At 43.4% G+C, this 26,035-nt stretch overlaps 1 protein-coding gene across 1 annotated transcript in view; it reads right to left on the reverse strand.

Annotated features, from left to right (window-relative positions):
- LOC133660837 (von Willebrand factor D and EGF domain-containing protein-like) overlaps positions 1-26,035 on the reverse strand; it is a 56,013-nt gene that overhangs the window by 26,586 nt on the left and 3,392 nt on the right. The window contains exons 2-24 of the mRNA XM_062064384.1: positions 19,827-20,011; positions 19,516-19,744; positions 19,305-19,370; positions 18,997-19,229; positions 15,378-15,467; positions 15,170-15,302; positions 11,890-12,107; positions 10,797-10,870; positions 10,451-10,733; positions 10,159-10,352; positions 9,213-10,087; positions 8,994-9,130; positions 6,999-7,160; positions 6,826-6,930; positions 6,388-6,502; positions 4,726-4,991; positions 4,432-4,651; positions 4,221-4,358; positions 3,935-4,159; positions 3,008-3,145; positions 2,616-2,899; positions 2,097-2,538; positions 17-112 (exon numbers count right to left, since the gene is read on the reverse strand). Coding sequence (XP_061920368.1) covers positions 17-112; positions 2,097-2,538; positions 2,616-2,899; positions 3,008-3,145; positions 3,935-4,159; positions 4,221-4,358; positions 4,432-4,651; positions 4,726-4,991; positions 6,388-6,502; positions 6,826-6,930; positions 6,999-7,160; positions 8,994-9,130; positions 9,213-10,087; positions 10,159-10,352; positions 10,451-10,733; positions 10,797-10,870; positions 11,890-12,107; positions 15,170-15,302; positions 15,378-15,467; positions 18,997-19,229; positions 19,305-19,370; positions 19,516-19,744; positions 19,827-20,011 — 4,908 coding nt within the window. The remainder of the gene's footprint in view (positions 1-16; positions 113-2,096; positions 2,539-2,615; positions 2,900-3,007; positions 3,146-3,934; positions 4,160-4,220; positions 4,359-4,431; positions 4,652-4,725; positions 4,992-6,387; positions 6,503-6,825; positions 6,931-6,998; positions 7,161-8,993; positions 9,131-9,212; positions 10,088-10,158; positions 10,353-10,450; positions 10,734-10,796; positions 10,871-11,889; positions 12,108-15,169; positions 15,303-15,377; positions 15,468-18,996; positions 19,230-19,304; positions 19,371-19,515; positions 19,745-19,826; positions 20,012-26,035) is intronic.

A 26,035-nucleotide genomic window follows, 5' to 3' on the forward strand; every position in this document is an offset into this window, starting at 1 on the left:
ATCATTTGAAACGTACCTGTTTGACAGTGCGAACCCGTGTAACCTGCCTTGCAGCTACACTTGTTGGGTGCCACGCACTCCATGTTCCGTCCGCACGCTTGCCTGCAAACGGCTTGAGAAAGAGGAGAACGTTTGAAAAGAAAACATCCAACCAACTAAATGATGGCGTATTTTCTAGACCAGGGGTCGGCAACCCAAAATGTTGAAAGAGCCATATTGGACCAAAAATACAAAAACAAATCTGTCTGGAGCCGCAAAAAATTAAAAGCCATATTACATGTGTCATGAGATATACATTTAATTAGAGGACTTAAAGGAAACTAAATGAGCTCAAATATAGCTACAGATGAGGCATAATGATGCAATATGTACATATCGCTAGCCTAAATAGCATGTTAGCATCGATTAGCTTGCAGTCATGCAGTGACCAAATATGTCTGATTAGCACTCCACACAAGTCAATAATATCAACAAAACTCACCTTTGTGCATTCACGCACAACGTTAAAAGTGTGGTGGACAAAATGAGACAGAAAAAGTGGCATAAAACACGTCCTAGAAAGTCGGAGAAAGTTATACATGCAAACAAACTATACGGTGAGTTCAAGGACCGCCAAAATAAGTAGGACAAAACGGCGCTAGCCAAATACTCGAATCAGTGAAGCATGTTTAATATAAACAGTGTGATTTATAACAATTAGGGAGGTTTGTGTCATGTTTGTCCTCATACAGGAACCATACTAAAACAAAAAAATATTTTTTTTTTCCCCTCATCTTTTTCCATTCTTCATACATTTTTGAAAAATCTCCAAAGAGCCACTAGGGCGGCGCTAAAGAGCCGCATGCGGCTCTAGAGCCGCGGGTTGCCGACCCCCGTTCTAGACCATTGGGCGCACCGGATTATTAGGCGCACGGCAGATGAGCGGGTCTATTCAGGTGTATTTTTATTATTTATTTATTATTATAGGGCTCATTAAAGGGGTCATATTATAATTATTTTCTAAATATAAAAGACTTCCTTGTGGTCTACATAACATGTAATGGTGGTACTTTGGTCAAAATGTTGCATGGATGATTTTTTACAGATCATCTTCAAGCCGCTTTCAGGATGCGCCATTTTGTAGGCGGTCTTATTTACGTGGCTCACCTTCGACAGCGTCTTCTCCCCGTCATCTTTGTTGTAGCGGTGTAGCGTGCAAGGACAGGAGTGGAAGAAGCGTCAAAAGGTGGAGCTAACTGTTTTAATGACATTCAGATTTTACTTCAATCGATAAGGTAGCAGCATCTCCTCATCCGTGGCTCACTAGTGCAACAATAACGTCGGAAACGTGTCCCGTGAAAAACCGTCCGACCGGAACTCTCTAATAAATAAAGTTCCTTGGGTGAATAATGTAAACTCACTACACCGGTATGTTTTAGCGCTTTCATAGCGAGATATAAGTTAGAACTTTACACTACTTTATATTAGAAATGGCAACAGCGGAGGGTGAATGTCCCATAACAAGAAGATAGAGAAAAAGAAGAAGTTTATCGACTACGGCATCGACGCGGACTACAGTGGCGGATGTGCGCACATTTTCAGGACTTATGCAGATCCCAAATACACATCAGCAGGTACCAGAAGGTAAGAAAATTTGCTTTTGTATTATATTGTGAAACAAAACGCCGGATAGTATGTCTACTATTGGGTGCCATTTTGCGGTCCTTTAACACACACCATAGTAATACTTGTATCTCTGACTACGGTAGCCGTAATGGGTCGACAATCCATCAAGCGGTGCGGCTTCAAAGTCATACAAAAACATTTTGACCGATTTTTGAGTGCCGTGTGCAATGTTCTTTATTTTCAATGGAACATTTAAAGTTTTGGTGTTGTTTACTGGCGTCATATTGCAGTCTACACGTATCTCTTATGCGTGACTACCATCTACTGGTCACACTTATCATTACACCATGTAACAAATAAAATTGCTTCGAGGTCGGTATGCACAACCAGAATTATTCCGTGCATTAGGCACCTCTGTCGATTTCTGAGAAAATGAAAGGATTTTAACTCCGCCTTATAGTCAGAAAAATATGGTAAGTTTAGAAACTCACCTCGACACATTTGTCCATCTCCAGTGAAGCCAACGGGACAGCGGCCACAGCTGTCCCGTTGCATTGCATTGCATTGGACGCCAGGAAAACATGGCCGGTCGCCACATGTCACCACACGTTTGTTATCAGTCACATGATCAGCGACCCGCGGTTGGGTGTACGACACTCTCTTGAGAAGGAAGGTGTGGTTTGTTGTTATAGGGCTCAATGTTACTTTGTCTTTGTCTGTAGAGAATTTGGACTCTGGCAGGGTATAAGGCACACCTCTGAGCGCTGCTGTAAGAGGGCGTACAGGTCTCAGAGAGGTCCACGGTTTAGCAGGGCGGAATGACACGTAATTGAACAGGTGGGTGGTCGCTCTAGGCTGTGTCACTTGGCCAGACTGTGTTATGAGACGAGGAGCGGGTGGAGTTACTTTAGAAGACATGCCTTGTTCAAACGGCTTAAATACAAACACAAAAAGAAGCAGTTAAGTTCAGACTGACTCACGGTGGAACGCTCATCCGATATGAGACTCACCTTTGGGACAGTCTCACCGGAAACTACAAACGCTCTGGAGGATGTGACGTGGCCTCTGTGGGTGGCAGTGACAGGAAGAGCACTGATTGTTGTTCTCCCAATATCACCGGAGACAGCCTCCCTCCGACCGGTACCTCCTCCCCTCCAAAAAGCTGAATGCTGATGCAGTGCGGAATCTCTATTGACAGGCAGGCGTTTCATGGTGTGTTTGGAAGGCAGGACCGGTAAATGGAGGCTGGACACCTTACTGCTGCTGCTGTGCAGGGATCGGCTCTTATGGCCTGCTGGCTGTTGAGGCGAAACGTAATTGGATGCTAAAAAAAACCACTGACAATATTCAGATTTAGTTATCTTAAATATAACTGGGCTCCCACTGGGATAAACCCACGTACCTGCCTTAGCTTTTTTTACGCAGGTGCGACCATTGCCGTGAAGGCCGGGTGGGCACCGACCACAAACGTAGCCAACATGCGGCAGGCGTCGGTTGATGCATTGAACGCCAGGGAAACAAGGCCTGCTGGCACAGGTTGCTGTAAAATTGGCAAAAGGAGAAGGATTAGATGTTCCATCCATCCATCCATCTTTAACCGCTTATCCGGAATCGGGTCGCGGGGACAACAGCTCCAGCAGAGACCCCCAGACTTCCCTCTCTAGAGCAACATTAGCAACTTCCTCCTGGGGAGTCCCGAAGCGTTCCCAGTTCCAGAGAGGAGATGTAATCCCCCATCTGGTCCTTGGCCTGCCGCGGGGTCTCCTCCCAGTGGGACGTGCAACGAGGACCTCCCTAGGGAGACGCTCGTGAGGCATCCGCACGAGATGCCCGAACCACCTAAGCTGGCTCCTTTCCAAGCGAAGGAGCAGCGGCTCTACTCCGAGTCTCTCTCGGGTGACTGAACTTCTCACCCTATCTCTAAGGGAGATGCCAGCCACCCTTCTGAGGAAACTCATTTCGGCCGCTTGTATCCGCAATCTTATTCTTTCGGTCATGACCCACACTTCATGACCATAGGTGAGAGTAGGAATGTAGATAGCTCGGTAGACCGAGAGCTTTGCCTTCTGGCCCAGCTCTCGTTTGGTCACAACAGTGCAGCAGAGAGACTGCAATACTGCCCCAGCTGCTCCCATTCTCCGGCTGATTTCCTTCTCCATCTTTCCCTCACTCGTGAACAAGACCCCGAGATACTTAAACTCCTCCACCTGGGACAGAGTCTCGTTCTCTACCTACTAGACTAGATGTTCACCTTCTATAAAAGGTCCTAGTTCATTCAAACCACTGATGTACCTATCTACTTTTAAGCTGTAAAGTCTCACATTCGCACCTGCAACAGGTTTTGCTGTGGGTTTCAGTACACTGGTGTTCTTCTCAGTTGTGGCGCTAATTAAAGATAGACCAACTTTGAGAGGGTTTGGTCTAATATCTGGCATGCTCTTGGCAGCGTGGAGTCTTGGGTTAAGAGTAGTTGGGGTCTGCAGTAGAACTGGAATTGTGCGAATAGTGGCTTTTGCAGCCAATGAGGTAGTGATGGTTGCAGGCATCTCGTCCACTGCAATAAAAGGATAATTTATGTTTTGATCACTTAATCAGTACAAAGTTACGTGTCTTACCTGTGCACAATGTACCATTCCCTTGCATTCCTTTAGGGCAGGGGCCACAGGTGTAGGAGCCATAACTATTGAGGCATTGTACTCCTGCGAAACAGGGTGTGCGCTCACACTCGTCAACATCTTCCTGGCATGTTGCACCTGCAGAGACATGAAGGTTGATCATGCGCGTTAAATGAACCCCAGAACCCCAGAACCAGAAGGAAATTGGTACCTGACAACCCTGCGGGACACTCGCATCTGAATCCCCCAGCTGTGTTAATGCATGTTGCATTTGGACACGGTGCCAACAAGCATTTGTCCACGTTATCATTACACAGGTCCCCCTGTTTCCCTTCAGGACATACACACAGGTACTTCCCACTGCCAGCAGGGAAGTTGACATCTGTCACGCATGTTCCTCCATTCTGACATCCGCATGGCAACACATGGACCTATGCGGGAGCAAACCTGACTGTAACATACTGTTCATCCAACAATCATAATCATACAGTATATATGCAGCTACCTGAACCGTAAAGGTGTTATGAGCATTGCACTCATCCGACAGCATTAGGTGAATGGTTGACTGATGCCCCTCCTGTCCGAGAGATGATGGGACCTCCCAGATGAGGAGCCCAGCCGGTGAGAGCGTGGCACCCTTGGGGCCAGTCTCCAGTTGAAAGAGCAGGGCTGAGCCTTCTGGATCTGATGCTGCAAACTGGAAGACAAAGTTCTCTCCGGCGAATGTTCGCAGGTCGTTCTGAAGTCGATGGAAGGTTGGCGGCTCGTTGACTAGAAAAGATTGTTGTTCATCTTTAAAAGGGGACCCATTATGCAAAGCCAACCTTTCTTACTAACTGGTAACTGCTGTTGTGTATTTAGGATCTGCATCAGTCCCGAAAATGTAAAATCAAACCGTGAAGGCAGTGCAGTGATATTTATAAAATAATCTTGCCTTTCTTCCTACTTCCTCCAAACGAGCTGTTTGGAATGTGCACAATCTGTGACGTCAGATATTGGGAAAACCGTCAGCGGATTATCCATTTATGGTATGAATACACCCAGAATGCCATTGTAGACCACACTGTAGTCAGTAAGCGCCTTCTTTTTCTCTATCCTCTTGTTGTTGGGCAGACTGGGTTGTACCTTGACACGCATACTCCGCTGCTGCCATTTCTAATGCAAAGTGGTGTATAGTTCTCACTTATATCTGCCAGTAGATTTGCTATGAAAGCGCTGAAAACTACAACAAAGTGGGCGGGAAGAAGACACAGTCAAAGTGGAGGCATGTAAATAAGACCCGCCCACAAAACGGTGCATCCTGAAGAGGCGGTCAGAAAACAGGTCGAAAACGGTCTGTAAAACATAATCTGTGCACTCACGCTCATGTGCCTGCTAATAACCAGACAATACATCCAAAATGCGACAACATGTGTCTTTATCCAACAGACATTGGCAATATTGTTTCCGATCACAACATAATAACTATTAAGACATTTTTAGTAGTGAAAATAATATTTGGCAATGAGATGTTTGCCTGGTGTTAGGTTTAGGAAAGACCGGCTTGGCCCCTGTGCGCATAGGGGCGGGACAAAAAAGTTAATATGACTGCTATGATTGGGCAGCCAAAAGAAGGAGCTGGGCTTTTGATAGGCATTTGGAAAAACAGACAGGGTTGGTTGATTGGCCACAGAAAGATACACTCAGCCCGATAGTAGGCTTAGCAAAGATGGACGTGCAAGAGATTTCAAATTTTCGGGACTTAAGCCGATCCCAAATACACAACTGCTGTTACCAACAGGTAAGAAAAGATGGTTTTGCATAATAGGGTCCTAAAATGCTGGGGGGCTCAACTGCGGCTAAACAGATTTCTGACAGGGCAATAGCCCCCTCAACATGTTCTTTACTTCCTCTGGGGGTTAAGGAACAGGTGCATATTGGGAAACTAAAATCTCAGCTGCTTTAATCTGTTTACTCAGGCAGACAGTTCCCCGGTGAGTTGACCAAACAGTAAATCAGCAGCATAAGAAAGGTACAAAACATTGAACAAAAAAGATTGCTGATTCTGATTTATAACTGCAGTCACGTTACTGGGTTTGTGGTAATTGTCCGCATTCCTGCAGTCTGCGACTGATCCCTACACAAATGACAAAACTGACAGCACCAATTAGATGGTGTTACATTGTACCTTGGCTGAGTGACCATGTGAATTTTGAAGCGTTTGGGTCACAGAGCAGGCACGGGCTTCCTGGATTTAAATCTCCTTCTGCAAAGCACATCCCGTCAATGTTACATATCCGGTCCTGCCAGAAACACAAAGGAAATATTTAAACAGCAGGAACATCAAGAACTACCTTGTCTGTAGCTTTTGGTTACCTCGGGCAAGCTTCTTTCTGCTACCTTGTATGTGTACACACGTGTTAAACCAATAATAACAGGAACCCCCCATGGTTCCCATTTTATGGACCCTAGTTGAACACAACCAGCTGCTGTGTTTTGGGATCGGCCAAACACATCTGTTTTTGTCATTAGTGGACCCCCACTGAGCAACACTTTCTAGTCTACATAGCTGTGCCATCAACTTAGCAAGATAAGATAAAAAGATGCGTGTCGTTGCTTGAGTTACCTTTAACTTACAAAGTCCTGAGCCGGAAGCAGTGCACACCTGACAAAGGCCATCGTAGATCGTGAGCACCTTGGTTTGACTGTACTGGGAGCCATCGTTAGTCACCTGAGAACAAGAGCAGCCACACACTAACTTAAGCATTTATTATATCAATAAAGCAACCTTATGGTTACCTTGATCTTCCACCTTGCATACGGTTTGTCGTCCATCAAGAAGTCTTCTGTGTTGACGGTTGCACTGCTCAGTGAGGGCACAACACAGTCCAAAGCCCTGGAGCTGAGGAATGTGGCTCTTGTTCTGTGTTTTTCCCCTAGAACCCAAACGCCGTTGACATACTGTAGAAGTTCATGTCCACATTTGGAGAGAAGAAAAGGATTCTTAGGAGGATGCTCGTTTTCACCAAGTTGTACAGTTCAGCTGCTTGTGGCTGCTGTGAGCATGTGAATAGGCAGATGGATATGCCGCATTAATATGATGATGATGGTGAACATCGCCAGTCTCTATCTCAAAATTGTCTACGCTACATGTTCCTTCAACCAATTCTGCTCTCTGTTGAGATGACACCATGGAACATGTCAGTGTGGAGTTTGCATGTTGCATGTGTTCATGGTGTGTTGATACCGCTAGTTCTAAAGCAAAAGCGGAGTATTATAATAATATAGTGTTGCTGTTTCCAGTTTCCCAGCATGCATTGGTTGTAATTTATTGACGCGTAAGCCCGTAATGGCTAAATGTATGTATATATTGTTAACATAACAGTTAGTATTGGCTTTAGCTTGCCCTACGAAATAACATTTTCTTTACCATGAATTGATTAACGTGGACCCCGACTTAAACAACTTGAAAAACTTATTGGGGTGTTACCATTTAGTGGTCAATTGTACGGAATATGTAAAGTTTCAATCAATCAATCAATCAATCAATCAATCAATCAATCCAGCGATGCTGAAGTGACTTGCCACAATAACGTAAACGGCATATATACGGGGATGGCCGCTATACAAGTATAACCCATTTTTACCATTCAATGTGAGGACTTCTCAGAATGTAACGGTAACAGTGTTGTAATGTAATGAACTAGCAATTAATTAGAACACCTTTTTACCAGAAAATATTATTCCAAACACTGAGGAATTAAAGTATATCTTTATTCATGTTAACGTGTATGAAGGACATTTACATTTGGGCAAAAAAAGGAAGAAACGCATGAAAAAAAGTTTCATTTACCAAAAATGTCGACCCTTCTCTGTTGTAGACTTTAGCGTAAGAGTCAAAGAAATACCTATCAATTTAATCGATTCCAACTATACCTTGTGTTCTTTTCATTAGGGTTGGGGTTGGGGTTAGGGTTAGGGTTAGGTTTGGGTTGGGGTTAGGGTTGGGGTTGGGATTGGGATTGGGTTTGGGGTTAGTGTTAGGGTTAGGGTTAGGATTAGGGTTAGGGTTAGGCATAAAGAAAAGTGTTGGTTAGGGTTAGGGTTAGGGCTAGGGTTGGGGTTGGAGTTAAGGTTAGGGTTGGGGTTGGGGTTGGGGTTGGGGTTAGGGTTAGGATTGGGGTTGGGGTTGGGGTTAGGGTTAGAGTTAGGGCTAGGATTAGGATTAGGGTTAGGGTTAGGCATGAAGAAAAAAGTGTTGGTTAGGGTTTGGGCTAGGGTTGTGGTTAGGGTTAGGGTTAGGGTTGGGGTTGGGGTTAGGGTTAGGATTAGGGTTAGGGTTATTGTTAGGCATAAAGAAAAAGAGTTGGTTAGGGTTAGGGCTAGGTTTGGGGGTGGGGTTAGGGTTAGGGTTAGGGTTAGGATTAGGGTTAGGGTTAGGCATAAAGAAAAATAGTTGGTTAGGGTTAGGGCTAGGGTTGGGGTTAGGGCTGGGGTTGGGGTTAGGGTTAGGATTAGGGTTAACCCTAACCTTAACCCCAACCCTAACCCTTTTTTGAAACTGAAAATTGTGGCAACCGAATTTACAGCCTTGTGTGACGATATCCACCCTTTACTGTGACACTGGTAATGGTAACCTAGTGTTAGGAATTCTAAAAAGAGGTTTGTGCATGTCAGTTATTTTGGCATCCTTCCAACTTTGATCATTAAACAAATATGTCCTACCACACCAAACTTAACCTGGCTGTTCAATGGAATCAAGTCTTCCACCAAGAACCACTAGATGTTGCTCACCTTCAATCTAGTGGCATGGCAGCTCAGGTTGGGAGAGTCAACGAAGCCCAGGCCAAAGACCCGAATGTTCCTGCAGTTGAATATTCTGATATCACAGAGGCCGCCATTTTCCAGGTCACTTAGCTCAACTGGCTGGGCTGTTTTAACCGGAAGCCCAACAGAAAGTTTCAGTAATGAGCGTTCAAATAAAAGTAATGTGAACAGATTGATGACACTCACCAATAGCAACGCTGCAGTCATACGAGCTGAAGTTTTGGTGACACCGACAACCAGAATCTGTGCACTCTCCATTGCCATTGCAAAAATTAGGGCAGCGCAGCGCTGTCACCACATCCCCAGGCACTCCCGGCTGACCAAGTGTCTCCATGGCCTTCTGGGCCCGGTTCTCTAGCAGTCTCCTCTCACACTCGTTCTCTAGGTAGGGCAGCAGTGCCTCATCCCAGCCCAGGTCGTCTTTCAGCTGAAGGTCCAAGATGCAGAGGTCCACTGCTTCGTAAAGACGCCGCCCCAGCAACCCTTGGCAAACTGCACCAACTGTGGAATTGGACAAAGCTATGTGGCATACTTCCAGAGCTTTGCCAGAAGTCAGACCGCTTGGCGTGGGCCATTGAGCTTGAACCTCTGGTCGCGGTTTTACGAGGTGATCCTCGGGGAAAAAGTAGGCAAGGTGCTCCAATTCAGCTTGCTTGAGGCTTTGAGAGTCAAAAACTGGCTGGAACTCAAACATTGTCTGTCTTCTTAGTCTCTCAACTGACATTAGGAGGTCATCTCTGAACACTTGTTCATTGTGGGAATTGAAATGAGGGCGCAACCCCTCCAAGGGATGATGGGAGGACACGTTCAGGATGCTTGCCTCTATTTCAGGATGCTTGAGGTACTCCAGTGTGGTGTCCAGTGAGGGGAATACAGATATGTAATCCACATTGTCCTGCGCAATGCAATCAGAGTGACCAGATTGACCAGGCGTGTGTCCCGCTCCTCTACCAGCGGGATGAAAAGAACTGTATCTTTTCTGGCACAGACAAAAAGGTCTCCTGTCCTCTTGTCTTGAGCTAGGAGGGTTTTTGTCAAATAAACTCTCACCGGGAGCTATCCTAACACAAACAAGCGCACACATGAGTCAGAGCCTAGCAGAATAGAGGTTGTGCAAGATTACATAACCCACCTCCAGTTCTCTATGAAGCCATGCAAGTCATCATGGCTACCTTTGTAGCCGTGGATGTCATTGTTGCTATTGTGATCAAAGGTGCCGCAGAGGCCTTGCGTGTTGCGGTAGTCCACACTTGGCGCCCGGACAGAGAGGCTCATTCCCCAGTCGCCAACGTCAGCTCGGACAAAGGCGCCGGATGGAAAGATCATCTTCAAGAGGAGTGAAAACAGCTAGATTATATTCTCACATTGCAAAAAAAATCGTTTTTACAAGTTAGCACACTGTAATAACAAGGTCGGATACCTACGGTGACTTTCTTTCCCTGGTGAGACTCCAGCACACGGACATGGCCACCATGACCATGATCCTCACCGAGGACTTTCACAGTGAGCTGGGGTCTTGTTTCCTGCGGTTGGCCATTGCACATGTCAAAGATGACTACATCGTCGCCCTCTTGAGCAGCAACACCACAGCTGCAAGACACAGCGTAATGACGACTGCCACAGTCCCATTGGCGAGAGTGGACCTCAAAGTCCCTGGCGAGGCTCCGGTACAGAACAAAGGTGCCAGTTTGGTGGTTGTCGTAGCGCCTGCAAAGAAAGGTGTTGAATATGTTCTCTATGACAGGTGAAGATCTGCGTTGGTGCTAGTACCTGCCATCCAGTGTGATGACATGTGGGTCCGTCAGTGAGTAGCATATGGATGTGGGAACATCCTGAACTGTGACCTGCAGGCAGGGAAATGAGAACAAAGATAAGTGGGAGGTATGTCCAAAGATTTTCTGACCCCAGACTTTGATGTTATTACTAAACACAGATGGGGAATGTATCGTCAGAGCCATCCAGTCTTTGGGGACAACACTTAATGACCATGTGGAATTAGAACAAGGATCTCTCTCAGACAATCTATTTCTATGTAAACAGATGTCCTGTACTTTAGTCATCTTGTAGTTACATAATTGCGCAATAAACTGGATCACCTTTATTAAAACCTAGACCTTCAGTGATCCCACAACAACAACAAAGCATTCAAAAAATAGGTCAACAAAGACTGTCAGCCATCCGTACACTTAAAGGACTATACGTTGCACCTCACCTCCTGTTATTACTTTACCAAAGCATTGGTCAACCCATCCTTATGTACTGTTCCACATGTTTTTTCACTATGCTTTCTGTAACCAACCGGACCAAACTCACACGCATTACAAACATAGCAGCTAAAATCATCGGCCTACCCACACCCAACATTTCAGATTTAAACCACAGGTCCATCATTCGACTGGCAAACACGATAGTCCAGGATATCACTCACCCACTACACCACCCCACTAGCATCAGGGCGCAGGTACAGAACCATCAAATTCCGGAGGGCCCGCCTCGGGAAAAGCCTTATCCCTGCAGCTATAGCCGCCCTAACAGCAGGCCCGGCCGAACTGTCTGACAAGCCTGTAAATGTGTTGGTCATGTATGATGTCTTTTTGTTATTTTTGTTCGTGATGTGTTAAATGTACGGCAGTGAAAATTAATTTCCCCAACGGGGACCAATAAATCTAAATCTAAAAATTTAGAGGATTTAGAGGCTACTCCTGCAACACAACCGCCAACATCCCTTTAAGTCCACAAGAAGTGACCACACAGCGCCCTTAAACCTTTCAGGATTTCCTAAAAATATACCACTAAAACCTGTAAAACCCTCAAACCTCCATGGAATGTTCTCATCAACTCTGAAAAGAAGCTGAGGACTCACTTTCAGCGACGTTGGAATGTAGTTCTTCCAAAGCCGAGGTGCACCTGCATCGGGAACAGCGCTGATCAAACTGATGCGGTTCCCATCCCGTGTGAAGTCGGTGACGGCGGTGAGGAAAAAGGTCGTCCAGGCGCAGCTCCCATCACTGCAAGCAGTCGGGCGGATCTCAACTTGGCAGGTGGACAGTGCCAGGTTGGAGACCTCCTGTCCGAGGCGGTCTGTGGACGTCAGGGAGTAGAGGAGCAGTAGTGGGTGGGTGTCAATAGATCACACACAGTTGGGATTTATTGAGTTTATTCGAGACTGATGTAGTGCAATGAAGTGTAAACTTTGGTATTGAAACTTTAAAATAGCCCAGTTGTTTAAGTTAAACGATGTTTTATAAGTTTTTTAAACCCTGACGAAGGTCTTCTATTCCCATGATGAGGAAATCCATGTACCGTGTTTTCCGGCAGCTATTTTTTTTCCTATGCCTTGAACCCTGCGGCTTACAAAATGGTGCGGCTAATTTATGGATATTTTTTTTTATCGCTAATGGCATAATGTTTTCTATTCAACAAATAGTTTTCAACACCGGCAGAGACACTAAAAAAGGTGTGTTTTAGTTTGTGCTATGGCGCCATCTTTTGGACAGGTTTGCTCACTGCAGGTGCTCCGGGTTGAATATGCGTTTCATTTCTTGAACCGGAAATGTATCCCGTTTTGTCTACTATTCGTTTATTGCGATTCTTATTTCATCACTCCGAGCAACGTTTGTAAGTTTTACAATACAACTAAAACAATTAATATTTACTAAACCGTCCCATGTGTGACGCTGCAGGAGAGTTTTCATGTATATTTGCACGTACCATCATAATGTAATAAGGCTAGCGTCGTTAGCAGTAGCGGATACGCTAACATGTTTACAAGTGTCTCTGTTAGTATTATTAACTTACAATGGCATTCTTTTTGTATTGTTTCAGTTTTGTGGAGAAATAGCTTACACAGCTAGTGGTTCCATGACGATGACTTCTGTTTTGTTTGATCAGCCGGTTTACTGCCGTGTTACAGACATTGTTTGGAAACAATTAACCCTTGTGTGGTGTTCGGGTCTGTGGGATCCGCTTTGATACAATTAATAAATTTTTCAAACTGAGACTCACTGACTTTGGCTCATTTTCTGTGAAGAAAATGAGCCAAATACATATATCAGAATACATATTTAATGACCACACACCATACACCCCCCCTACACATTTCTATTACATATAAGATGTCCGGGTCCACTGGACCCGGGGCTAATAAAAGTGTGGACATTGATGTTCTGTGTACCACACACACACACAAACACACACACACACACACAGCAGGCCTAGACAGGAGGAGGACAGAGTGTAGGTACACAGAACATCAGAGGGTCAAATGTGCGAGAAAATGAGAGCAGACATTGTTGACAAACAATGTTGCGACCTTGTGTGGGAACCGCAAGTGCAGAAACACAAAAGAAGACTCCCTGTGGGATGCAGAAACTGGCAGAGAAATTTCCATGTAACGTTCATATTGTTGTTACTCAGCCAGCGTTTGTGGGTCTGATGGACCCGTTGCATTTTTTGGCTTTTAATGCCTCACAATCAAACACTTTTATGTTAAAATACTGAACAGATGTTTATTGGGATAAGATAAACATCTGTTCAGTATTTTAACATCAAAGTGTTTGATTGTGAGGCATTAAAAGCCACAAAATGCAACGGGTCCATCAGACCCACAAACGCTGGCTGAGTAACAACAATATGAACATTACACAAGGGTTAAGGTATGTAAATAAACATTCACAAAATCTTTCGTACCGTCATATATCTGTGCAGTTTATATACATAAAATGTAGATTTCTTCTCAAATTTGGTAGATGCAGCTTAAAGGCCTACTGAAAGCCACTACTACCAACCACGCAGTCTGATAGTTTATATATCAATGATGAAATCTTAACATTGCAACACATGCCAATACGGCCGGGTTAACTTATAAAGTGCAATTTTAAAATTCCCGCCACACTTCCGGTTGAAAAACTCCTTTGGATATGATTTATGCGCGTGATGTCACAAAAGCAACGGAAGTGGTTGTACCCCATCGGACCCGATAGAAAAGCCTCTTGTTTTCTTCGACAAAATTCCACAGTATTCTGGACATCTGTGTTGGTGAATCTTTTGCAATTTGTTTAATGAACAATGGAGGCTGCAAAGAAGAACGTTGTATTTGGGATCGATCGGTGTATTAGCGGCTAAGTACAATACTTACAGCAACACAACAAGGACTACTTACTACGCCTAGCCAATGCTTGCCGCCAAACCCACGGATGAAGTCCTTCGTCGCGCCGTCGATCGCTGGAACGCAGGTGAGCACGGCTGTTGATGGGAAGATGAGGGCTAGCTGGCGTAGGTGGAGCGCTAATGTTTTATCATAGTTCTGTGAGGTCCGGTTGCTAAGTTGCTAAATTAGCCTAAGCGTCGTTAGCAACAGCATTTTTAAGCCTTACCAGGCTGAGAATTTTTAACCGTGTAGTTACATGTACATGGTTTAATAGTATTGTTGATCTTCTGTCTATCCTTCCAGTCAGGAGTTTATTTATTTTGTTTCTATCTTCATTTGAGAACGATGCTATCACGTTAGCTCAGTAGCTAAGTGTGTCACCGATGTATTGTCTTGGAGATAAAAGTCACTTTAAATGTCCGTTTCGCGTGCTCGACTCTCATTTTCAAGAGGATATAGTATCCGAGGTGGTTTGAAATACAAATCCGTGATCTACAATAGAAAAAGGAGAGAGTGTGGAATCCAATGAGCCAGCTTGTACCTAAGTTACGGTCAGAGCGAAAAAAGATACGTCCATCACTGCCACTGTAACGTTCCTCATCTACGAATCTTTCATTCTCGCTCAAATTAATGGGGTAATCGTCACTTTCTCTGTCCGAATCTCTCTCGCTCCATTGTAAACAACGGGGAATTGTGAGGAATACTAGCTCCTGTGATGTCACGCTACTTCCGGTACAGGCAAGGCTTTTTTTTTATCAGCGAGCAAAAGTTGCGAACTTTATCGTCGATTTTCTCTACTAAATCCTTTCAGCAAAAATATGGCAATATCGCGAAATGATCAAGTATGACACGTAGAATGGACCTGCTATTCCCGTTTAAATAAAAAAAAATCATTTCAGTAGGCCTTTAAATACTGGTGTGCTCTATATCCCAGAAAGTACGGAATATTTTGTAAGAATATCATCATCCACTGGTAAGAAGCAGCTGGTTTTACCTGGTTCCTGCACACTCAACACCAGGGGGAGCCCACAGCGATGGAGGTTGTAGCAGGAGATGGGCACCGTGCTGCGGATGCTGACCTCGTGCTCTTCGCCATTCTCCGCGACATGTAACGACTCCACTGAAAACTGGACAGGAAGCAGCGGAAGGATGTTTACATTTGTGTGTTTTTTCTTGTGCAGTGCAGCAGTGTGCCTGCTCACCTTCAACCCAGCGAAGAAAGCCTCACTCTCTCTGTGAGAAGACTGGCTGCGGGTGATGTTGACTTGGAACGTGGACACGCTGCATGAGAACTGCAGGACAGACATCAACAATCCTTGACATCTCAAGCAGGAGTTTTCCCAGGACTAGACGAGGTGTTTGCCATCCATCAAAACACGTCCGCAGAACACGTCAACAACATTAAACTGACCTTTAAACCCGCTCCTCGATAAACTTGTCTATAGGGACGGGGCCCACTGAAGACTAATCCGACCCCAAAGTCCAAATATGGGAGCGCAGCAGTTAACAGCTGCACGACAAGAGTATGACCTCACTTCACTATCTCGTCTTCGTATTTCCCAGCGACGGGTAATTGCTCCAGGAAATTAAATGATCTACACATTCTTAAGTTACCCATAGTTGGCGTCATGCGGAGAGACGTTCCCTGCGCCGTGTGGGAGATAATGGTGACACTTGAGGTGCGTGTGAAGCGGGTCGCTGCCTGTTCCTTCAACTGACGAGAAGATTAGAACCTTGCGCATGTAAGTGTCGTATTATTAAACCCTTTAAAGTACAGGCCTCAAACTGTGCCGGAAACTCCAGGATTCCAGGTTTGATTTTTGCTTCCGCCATTTTAGTCACCGCCATTGCTCCTCTCTCCTTCGTGGAGATTAGGTGACCACAGGATGGGACCCGGGGTGGATCACTCATCTGTGCATCAATTGAGGACGTCTCTGTGCTGCTGACCTGTCTCCACCCAAGATGATCTCCGGCTGGCCCCACTATGGACTGGACTCTCACTATTATATTAGATCCACTATGGACTGGACTCTCACACTATTATGTTAGATCCACTATGGACTGGACTCTCACACTATTAACTAGATCCACTATGGACTGGACTCTCACACTATTAACTAGATCCACTATGGACTGGACTCTCACTATTATGTGAGATCCACTATGGACTGGACTCTCACTATTATGTTAGATCCACTATGGACTGGACTCTCACACTATTAACTAGATCCACTATGGACTGGACTCTCACTATTATGTTAAATCCACTATGGACTGGACTCTCACTATTATGTTAGATCCACTATGGACAGGACTCTCACTATTATGTTAGATCCACTATGGACTGGCCTCTCACTATTATGTTAGATCCACTATGGACTGGACTCTCACACTATTATGTTAGATCCACTATGGACTGGACTCTCACACTATTATGTTAGATCCACTATGGACTGGACTCTCACACTATTAACTAGATCCACTATGGACTGGACTCTCACTATTATGTGAGATCCACTATGGACTGGACTCTCACTATTATGTTAGATCCACTATGGACTGGACTCTCACACTATTAACTAGATCCACTATGGACTGGACTCTCACTATTATGTTAAATCCACTATGGACTGGACTCTCACTATTATGTTAGATCCACTATGGACTGGACTCTCACTATTATGTTAGATCCACTATGGACTGGCCTCTCACTATTATGTTAGATCCACTATGGACTGGACTCTCACACTATTATGTTAGATCCACTATGGACTGGACTCTCACACTATTAACTAGATCCACTATGGACTGGACTCTCACTATTATGTTAGATCCACTATGGACTAGACTCTCACACTATTAACTAGATCCACTATGGACTGGACTCTCACACTATTATGTTAGATCCACTATGGACTGGACTCTCACTATTATGTTAGATCCACTATGGACTGGACTCTCACACTATTATGTTAGATCCACTATGGACTGGACTCTCACACTATTATGTTAGATCCACTATGGACTGGACTCTCACACTATTATGTTAGATCCACTATGGACTGGACTCTCTCACTATTATGTTAGATCCACTATGGACTGGACTCTCACTATTATGTTAGATCCACTATGGACTGGACTCTCACACTATTATGTTAGATCCACTATGGACTGGACTCTCACACTATTATGTTAGATCCACTATGGACTGGACTCTCACACTATTATGTTAGATCCACTATGGACTGGACTCTTACTATTATGTTAGATCCACTATGGACTGGACTCTCTCACTATTATGTTAGATCCACTATGGACTGGACTCTCACACTATTATGTTAGATCCACTATGGAATGGACTCTTACACTATTAACTAGATCCACTATGGACTGGACTCTCACTATTATGTTAGATCCACTATGGACTGGACTCTCACTATTATGTTAGATCCACTATGGACTGAACTCTTACACTATTATGTTAGATCCACTATGGACTGGACTCTCACAACATTAAGCTAGATCCACTCGACGTCCATTGCACCGGTCGCCCAGGGGGTGGGGGGTCCCCACATCTGCGGTCCCCTCCAAGGTTTCTCATTGTCATCCCATTGGGTCGAGTTTTTTCTTGCCCTGATGTGAGATCTGAGCCGAGGATGTCGTTGTGGCTTGTGCAGCCCTTTGAGACACTCGTGATTTAGGGCTGTATGGGTAAACATTGATTGATTGATTGTGTCCTTGGGCAAGATACTTTACCCACCTGCTCCCAGTGCCACCCACAATGGTCAGACTGGTTTGAATCTAGCTTAAAGATGTGGATAATGGGTTTTACTATGTGAAGCACTAGAGCAGGGGTCCCTAAACTACGGCCCGCCAGTATCCAAAATCCGGCCCGCGGGAAGTCCCAAGTTTAAAAAAAAAATAAAATAATAATAATTTTTTTAAATCTGTCCTTTCTAATTCATGTTCTACCGCTTGTTACTCTCGGTGTCTCCTAGGCTAAAAATGCATTTTCCCATCGATAATGTGATATCAGAATATATCCATCCATCCATTTCCTACCGCTTGTCCCTTTTGGGTCACGGGGGGGGGCTGGAGCCTATCTCAGCTGCATTCTGGCAGAAGGCAGGGTACACCGTGGACAAGTCCCCACCTCATCGCAGGGCCGCTCGGAACGAACGAACGAACGAACGAACGAACGAACGAACGAACGAACGAACGAACGAACGAACGAACGAACGAACGAACGAACGACCTACCTACCTACCTACCTACCTACATACATACCTACATACATACCTACATACATACACATACATAGTTACTTTGCATATATCCACATACATAGTTACTTTGCATATATCCGGCCTGCGGACACATTTTTTAAGCCCAATGCAGCCCCCCAGTCGAAAAGTTCGGACACCACTGGTGTGGTCAATCAAAAATATTATCATTTAGAAATTACATTTATTCGTGTGAATCGAGGCCACATCGATTTTGGTTTATCATTTTTGTTCAGCCCTAATTCAAATACATTATCAACAGGATAAGATAGCGCAACTTCTTTATGGAAGCTGTTCGACTGTTGAACGCCGATGGTTACCAGCGATGAGGTGGCGACTCGTCCAATACCAATTTCAATCGCATGTGGCCCACAATGAAAATGTAACACTGCTTTAAATCCAAAGCAGTGGCTTACTGCTCTGGATGAATTATGTTCTTAACTAACCTGCAGTCCTGAATTATCTGATTTACACCCCCTCTCCTCACTGGTTTACCCTGACAGGGAAGGGATTAAACCAAAACAATGGCAGTTGTTACCGTCTCTCCAAGCCTGAAGTGAATGGCATCCATCTCCACCAGTGAGAACGGCTTCACTATGGACTCTTGGCGGATCTCGACCTTCATGCTGTGGCTGATGTGCCGCGCCCACACCACATGAAAGCCTAGTGGTTGACTCCATGGCGGTGGGACGAAGGAACACCTCAAATGGACGCTGTGACCGATTAGCTCTGGTGAGATAACAGGCCGCGACTGCAAGGACGGCAGAGCATCTGTGGACAAGATGGATCCAGCAATAAGAGTAGATAATGGCGGACAAGATTATTATTCTGGTCGGGTTAACTCACCCTTGCATCGGCCGTTCACCTCCATCTCACCTGGCAGGCAGATCCTAGGTGCCACGGTTGGAGCGACTGAGCGGCAGAAAGAGATGACTTGAAAAGGATTTGCAAATCATTGTATTCTGTTTTTATTTACCATTTACACAACGTGCCAACTTCACTGGTTTTGGGTTTTGCACTAACATTCCCAACTGGACTATGGAAAAACGACACTCACCTTTGGCACAGTATCCCATGCATCCTTGTGTGGGCTGCAGGTAGTAGAGCAAGAAGTCGCCACAGTTGCGAACCGTGATGGGGATGCGGAAGAGGCAACAGTCTTTGGTGCTGCCTCGGAAGAACTGCCAGGTGGCACAGGCGGACAACTGGCGGATCTCCCCGGGACGCGGTAGGGGTGTGTCCTTCAGTGAGAGCCACACGGGTGCCTGCGTCCCACAACGATTCATCTAGGGTGAGAGACGGCATGGACAGTCGTTAGGGTGCTGTGCACCCATCATCGCTACAGGTGGCGGAGAAACTCGGACATGCCTCGACGCAGGTGGTCGGCATCTCAGCCGGCTTGTTGTCGATCTTGAACCGGTACCAGCCCGGTGCCAGCGAGTGGTCACAGACCAGGTCTTGGATGGCCGTACTTTGCAACTCAGTGGAGTCAAAGTCAACACTGCGGTGAGGGTTCCGCAGAGTGCGATGACCTCCAGGGAAGCACTCGGGTGCTGAAGGGACCGAGAGGAGGTTCTGTTAGTTTGTCATAGACTGGACAGCTAGAACAAAACCAAAGGTGACGTAATAACGGACGCACCTATATGAGAAAAATATTTCAGTTGTTTATGTGAGAGCATTTCAGTAGTGTGTATAAGAGTGTTTCAGTAGTGTGTATAAGAGTGTTTCAGTAGTGTGTATAAGAGTGTTTCAGTAGTGTGTGTGAGAGAAAAAGATTTCAGTTGTTTATGTGAGAGCATTTCAGTAGTGTATATAAGAGTGTTTCAGTAGTGTGTATAAGAGTGTTTCAGTAGTGTGTATGAGAGTGTTTCAGTAGTGTGTATAAGAGTGTTTCAGTAGTGTGTATAAGAGTGTTTCAGTAGTGTGTATAAGAGTGTTTCAGTAGTGTGTATGAGAGTGTTTCAGTAGTGTGTATAAGAGTGTTTCAGTAGTGTGTATAAGAGTGTTTCAGTAGTGTGTATAAGAGTGTTTCAGTAGTGTGTATGAGAGTGCTTCAGTAGTGTGTATGAGAGTGTTTCAGTAGTGTGTATAAGAGTGTTTCAGTAGTGTGTATAAGAGTGTTTCAGTAGTGTGTATGAGAGTGCTTCAGTAGTGTGTATGAGAGTGTTTCAGTAGTGTGTATAAGAGTGTTTCAGTAGTGTGTATAAGAGTGTTTCAGTAGTGTGTATGAGAGTGCTTCAGTAGTGTGTATAAGAGTGTTTCAGTAGTGTGTATGAGAGTGTTTCAGTAGTGTGTATGAGAGTGCTTCAGTAGTGTGTATGAGAGTGTTTCAGTAGTGTGTATAAGAGTGTTTCAGTAGTGTGTATAAGAGTGTTTCAGTAGTGTGTATGAGAGTGCTTCAGTAGTGTGTATGAGAGTGTTTCAGTAGTGTGTATGAGAGTGTTTCAGTAGTGTGTATAAGAGTGTTTCAGTAGTGTGTATGAGAGTGCTTCAGTAGTGTGTATAAGAGTGTTTCAGTAGTGTGTATGAGAGTGTTTCAGTAGTGTGTATGAGAGTGCTTCAGTAGTGTGTATGAGAGTGTTTCAGTAGTGTGTATAAGAGTGTTTCAGTAGTGTGTATAAGAGTGTTTCAGTAGTGTGTATGAGAGTGCTTCAGTAGTGTGTATGAGAGTGTTTCAGTAGTGTGTATAAGAGTGTTTCAGTAGTGTGTATAAGAGTGTTTCAGTAGTGTGTATGAGAGTGTTTCAGTAGTGTGTGTGAGAGGAAAAACATTTCAGTTGTTTATGTGAGAGCATTTCAGTAGTGTATATAAGAGTGTTTCAGTAGTGTGTATGAGAGTGTTTCAGTAGTGTGTGTGAGAGAAAAAGATTTCAGTTGTTTATGTGAGAGCATTTCAGTAGTGTGTATAAGAGTGTTTTAGTAGTGTGTATAAGAGTGTTTCAGTAGTGTGTATAAGAGTGTTTCAGTAGTGTGTATGAGAGTGTTTCAGTAGTGTGTATGAGAGTGTTTCAGTAGTGTGTATGAGAGTATTTCAGTAGTGTGTATGAGAGTGTTTCAGTAGTGTGTATAAGAGTGTTTCAGTAGTGTGTATAAGAGTGTTTCAGTAGTGTGTACAAGAGTGTTTCAGTAGTGTGTGTGAGAGGAAAAACATTTCAGTTGTTTATGTGAGAACATTTCAGTAGTGTGTATAAGAGTGTTTCAGTAGTGTGTATGAGAGTGTTTCAGTAGTGTGTGTGAGAGGAAAACATTTCAGTTGTTTATGTGAAGAGCATTTCAGTAGTGTGTATAAGAGTGTTTCAGTAGTGTGTATGAGAGTGTTTCAGTAGTGTGTGTGAGAGGAAAACATTTCAGTTGTTTGTGTGAAGAGCATTTCAGTAGTGTGTATAAGAGTGTTTCAGTAGTGTGTATAAGAGTGTTTCAGTAGTGTGAATGAGAGTGTTTCGGTAGTGTGTATAAGAGTGTTTCAGTAGTGTGTATAAGAGTGTTTCAGTAGTGTGTACAAGAGTGTTTCAGTAGTGTGTATGAGAGTGTTTCAGTAGTGTGTATAAGAGTGTTTCAGTAGTGTGTATGAGAGTGTTTCGGTAGTGTGTATAAGAGTGTTTCAGTAGTGTGTATAAGAGTGTTTCAGTAGTGTGTGTGAGAGGAAAACATTTCAGTTGTTTATGTGAAGAGCATTTCAGTAGTGTGTATAAGAGTGTTTCAGTAGTGTGTATAACAGTGTTTCAGTAGTGTGTATGAGAGTGTTTCGGTAGTGTGTATAAGAGTGTTTCAGTAGTGTGTATAAGAGTGTTTCAGTAGTGTGTACAAGAGTGTTTCAGTAGTGTGTATGAGAGTGTTTCAGTAGTGTGTATAAGAGTGTTTCAGTAGTGTGTATGAGAGTGTTTCGGTAGTGTGTATAAGAGTGTTTCAGTAGTGTGTATAAGAGTGTTTCAGTAGTGTGTATGAGAGTGTTTCAGTAGTGTGTGTGAGAGAAAACGATTTCAGTTGTTTATGTGAGAGCATTTCAGTAGTGTGTATAAGAGTGTTTCAGTAGTGTGTATAAGAGTGTTTCAGTAGTGTGTATAAGAGTGTTTCAGTAGTGTGTATGAGAGTGTTTCAGTAGTGTGTATAAGAGTGTTTCAGTAGTGTGTGTGAGAGAAAAACATTTCAGTTGTTTATGTGAGAGCATTTCAGTAGTGTGTATAAGAGTGTTTCAGTAGTGTGTATGAGAGTGTTTCAGTAGTGTGTATAAGAGTGTTTCAGTAGTGTGTATAAGAGTGTTTCAGTAGTGTGTATGAGAGTGTTTCAGTAGTGTGTATGAGAGCATTTCAGTAGTGTGTATAAGAGTGTTTCAGTAGTGTGTATGAGAGTGTTTCAGTAGTGTGTATAAGAGTGTTTCAGTAGTGTGTATGAGAGTGTTTCAGTAGTGTGTATGAGAGCATTTCAGTAGTGTGTATAAGAGGTCATTCTGAATAATGTCCCTAACGGCCCCTCATACACCTAACTCCACACATTCAGAAAATTATTAGGAATGCAATATTTCCTAACATACTAATAAGCTAATGATTCTCAAACTGTGGTACGTGTACCATCTAGTGGTACGCTCAAGATTCACTTGATTAAACGGCAGTGTTTTATTTTCCTATTTTCAAACACAGTGTTACTGTTCAAACTGTGTGTAGTGTTACAGAGGCCAAATATATTAAGTTAAAGTACCAATGTTTGTCACACACACACAATAGGTGTGGCGAAATTATTCTCTGCATTTGACCCATCACCCTTGATCACCCCCTGGGAAGTGAGGGGAGCAGTGGGCAGCAGCGGTGGCCACGCCTGGGAATCATTTTTGGTGATATAATACCCAATTCCAACTCTTGATGCTGAGTGCCAAGCAGGGAGGTAATGGGTGCCATTTTTATAGTCTTTGGTATGACTCGGCCGGGGTTTGAACTCACGACCTACCCATCTCAGGGCGGACGCTCTAACCACTGGGCCACTGAGTTAAATGTAAAAACTCCAAAAGCAGTGAAGTTGGCACATTGTGTAAATGGTAAATGGCTTTTTCTCTTTTTTCTGTATTTTCCTGTAGCAGTTTCATGTCTCCCTTTGAGCGATATTTCCTGCATCTACTTTGTTTAGCAATCAAGAAGATTTTAGTTGTTTTTATCTAGGGATGTCCGATAATGGCTTTTTGCAGATATCCGATATTCCGATATTGTCCAACTCTTAATTACTGATACAGATATCAACCGATACCGATATATACAGTCGTGGAATTAACACATTATTATGCCTAATTTGGACAACCAGGTATGGTGAAGATTAGGTCCATTTGAAAAAAATTAATAAAATAAAATAAGATAAATAAATTCAAAACATTTTCTTGAATAAAGAACAAAGTGAAACAATATAAAAACAGTCATATAGAAACTAGTAATTAATGAAAATGAGTCAAATTAACTGTTAAAGGTTAGTACTATTAGTGGAGCAGCAGCACGCACAATCATGTGTGCTTACGGACTGTATCCCTTGCAGACTGTATTGATATATATTGATATATAATGTAGGAACCAGAATATTGATAACAGAAGGAAATGGGGGGAGGGAGGTTTTTTGGGTTGGTGCACTAATTGTAAGTGTATCTTGTGTTTTTTATGTTGATTTAATAAAAAAAAAAAAAAAAACAACAACAAAAAACGATACAGATAACAAAAAAACCGATACCAATAATTTCCGATATTACATTTTAACGCATTTATCGGCCGATAATATCGGCAGGCCGATATTATCGGACATCCCTGGTTAGTAGTATTAGTGGAGCAGCAGCACGCACAATCATGTGTGCTTACGGACTGTATCCCTTGCAGACTGTATTGATATATATTGATATATAATGTAGGAAGCAGAATATTGATAACAGAAGGAAATGGGGGGAGGGAGGTTTTTTGGGTTGGTGCACTAATTGTAAGTGTATCTTGTGTTTTTTATGTTGATTTAATAAAAAATAAAACAAAAAAACAAAAAAAAACGATACAGATAACAAAAAACCGATACCAATAATTTCCGATATTACATTTTAACGCATTTATCGGCCGATAATATAGGCAGGCCGATATTATCGGACATCCCTGGTTAGTACTATTAGTGGAGCAGCAGCACGCACAATCATGTGTGCTTACGGACTGTATCCCTTGCAGACTGTATTGATATATATTGATATATAATGTAGGAAGCAGAATATTAATAACAGAAAGAAACAACCCTTTTGTGTGAATGAGTGTAAATGGGGGAGGGAGTTTTTTTGGGGTTGGTGCACTAATTGTAAGTATCTTGTGTTTTTTATGTTGATTTAATAACCCCCCCTCCCCCTAGAGGGGTGGGGTGGCTTTGTTCAGTTTTACATTTTGGCCCACTCTGTACTTGAGTTTGACACCCCTGCTTTAAAGTCATATCCAACAATTGCGACGACGACTTTTTACTGTCAACTGAGTTTCGTTTTTTTTAATGATGTCTGCTGGTGGTGTGCCTCTGGTTTTTTTCAACGTAAAAAAATGTGCCTTGGCTCAAAAAAGGTTGAAAAAATCTGCTCTAAATCAATGATAGCAAGTCTTACCATGAACACGCATGCTTTGATTACAAGCATGATGTTAAAAATATTGGAGTAAAAAGTAATTCAAATGGGCAAACCATGCCACGTTTGGTATCGACTCGATACAAATATGTGCTGTATCTCCCACAAATAATCTGCATGCCAGACACTTTTATGGTCAAAATGTGTCCACATGTTAATTGCATCCATATTTCTTCTCCGTCATCACAGGGAACAATAAGAAACACACTTTAGAAGAACAAGAATCTGCACAATTCTGGTCTCTTCTTGTTTTTGCCTCCTTTTTTTTTTGTTTGTCTTGCTCACAAGTCCCTGACCTCATAACAACTTCATGACTCATCACCGCCATCTTGTTGACGTCCTTCTCTCCCCAGGCACTTCAAAGCTGGCGGTCGTAAACTTCAACGCAGGTTGTCGTAAAGTCAAGAGTGCCTTAAACCTCGGGTCAGGGCAAGGGTGTCCAAAGTGCAGCCCGTAGCCAAATTTTGCTTGCAGCTGTTTTTTTTTGTTTTTTTTTACTGACTCTCAGCATATTCTAAAAATAAAATATTTTCATTATTAGTTACATATATCATTACACCAATTAGCTTTGTCGCATATACAGACATTTGTTCAGATAGCTTAGAACAGTGTTTTTCAACCAGGTAAAAATGTGTCTAATGCTTAAACCAAAAATAAACAAAAGGTGAGTGCCCCTAAGAAAAGTAATTGAAGCTTAGGGAAGGCTATGCAGAACGGAACTAAAACTGAACTGGCTACAAAGTAAACAAAAACAGAATGCTGGACGACAGCAAAGACTTACTTTGGAGCAAAGACGGCGTCCTCAATGTACGTCCGAACATGACATGACAATCAACAATGTCCCCACAAAGAAGGATAAAAATGGAGATGTCGATAAATGCTTTAAAATGTAATATCGGAAATTATCTGTATCGTTTTTTTTTTTTATTATCGGTCTCTGTTTTTGTTGTTGTTTTTTTAATTAAATC

This window comes from Entelurus aequoreus, linkage group LG01 (assembly GCF_033978785.1).
Source record: "Entelurus aequoreus isolate RoL-2023_Sb linkage group LG01, RoL_Eaeq_v1.1, whole genome shotgun sequence".
NCBI lineage: Eukaryota > Metazoa > Chordata > Actinopteri > Syngnathiformes > Syngnathidae > Entelurus > Entelurus aequoreus.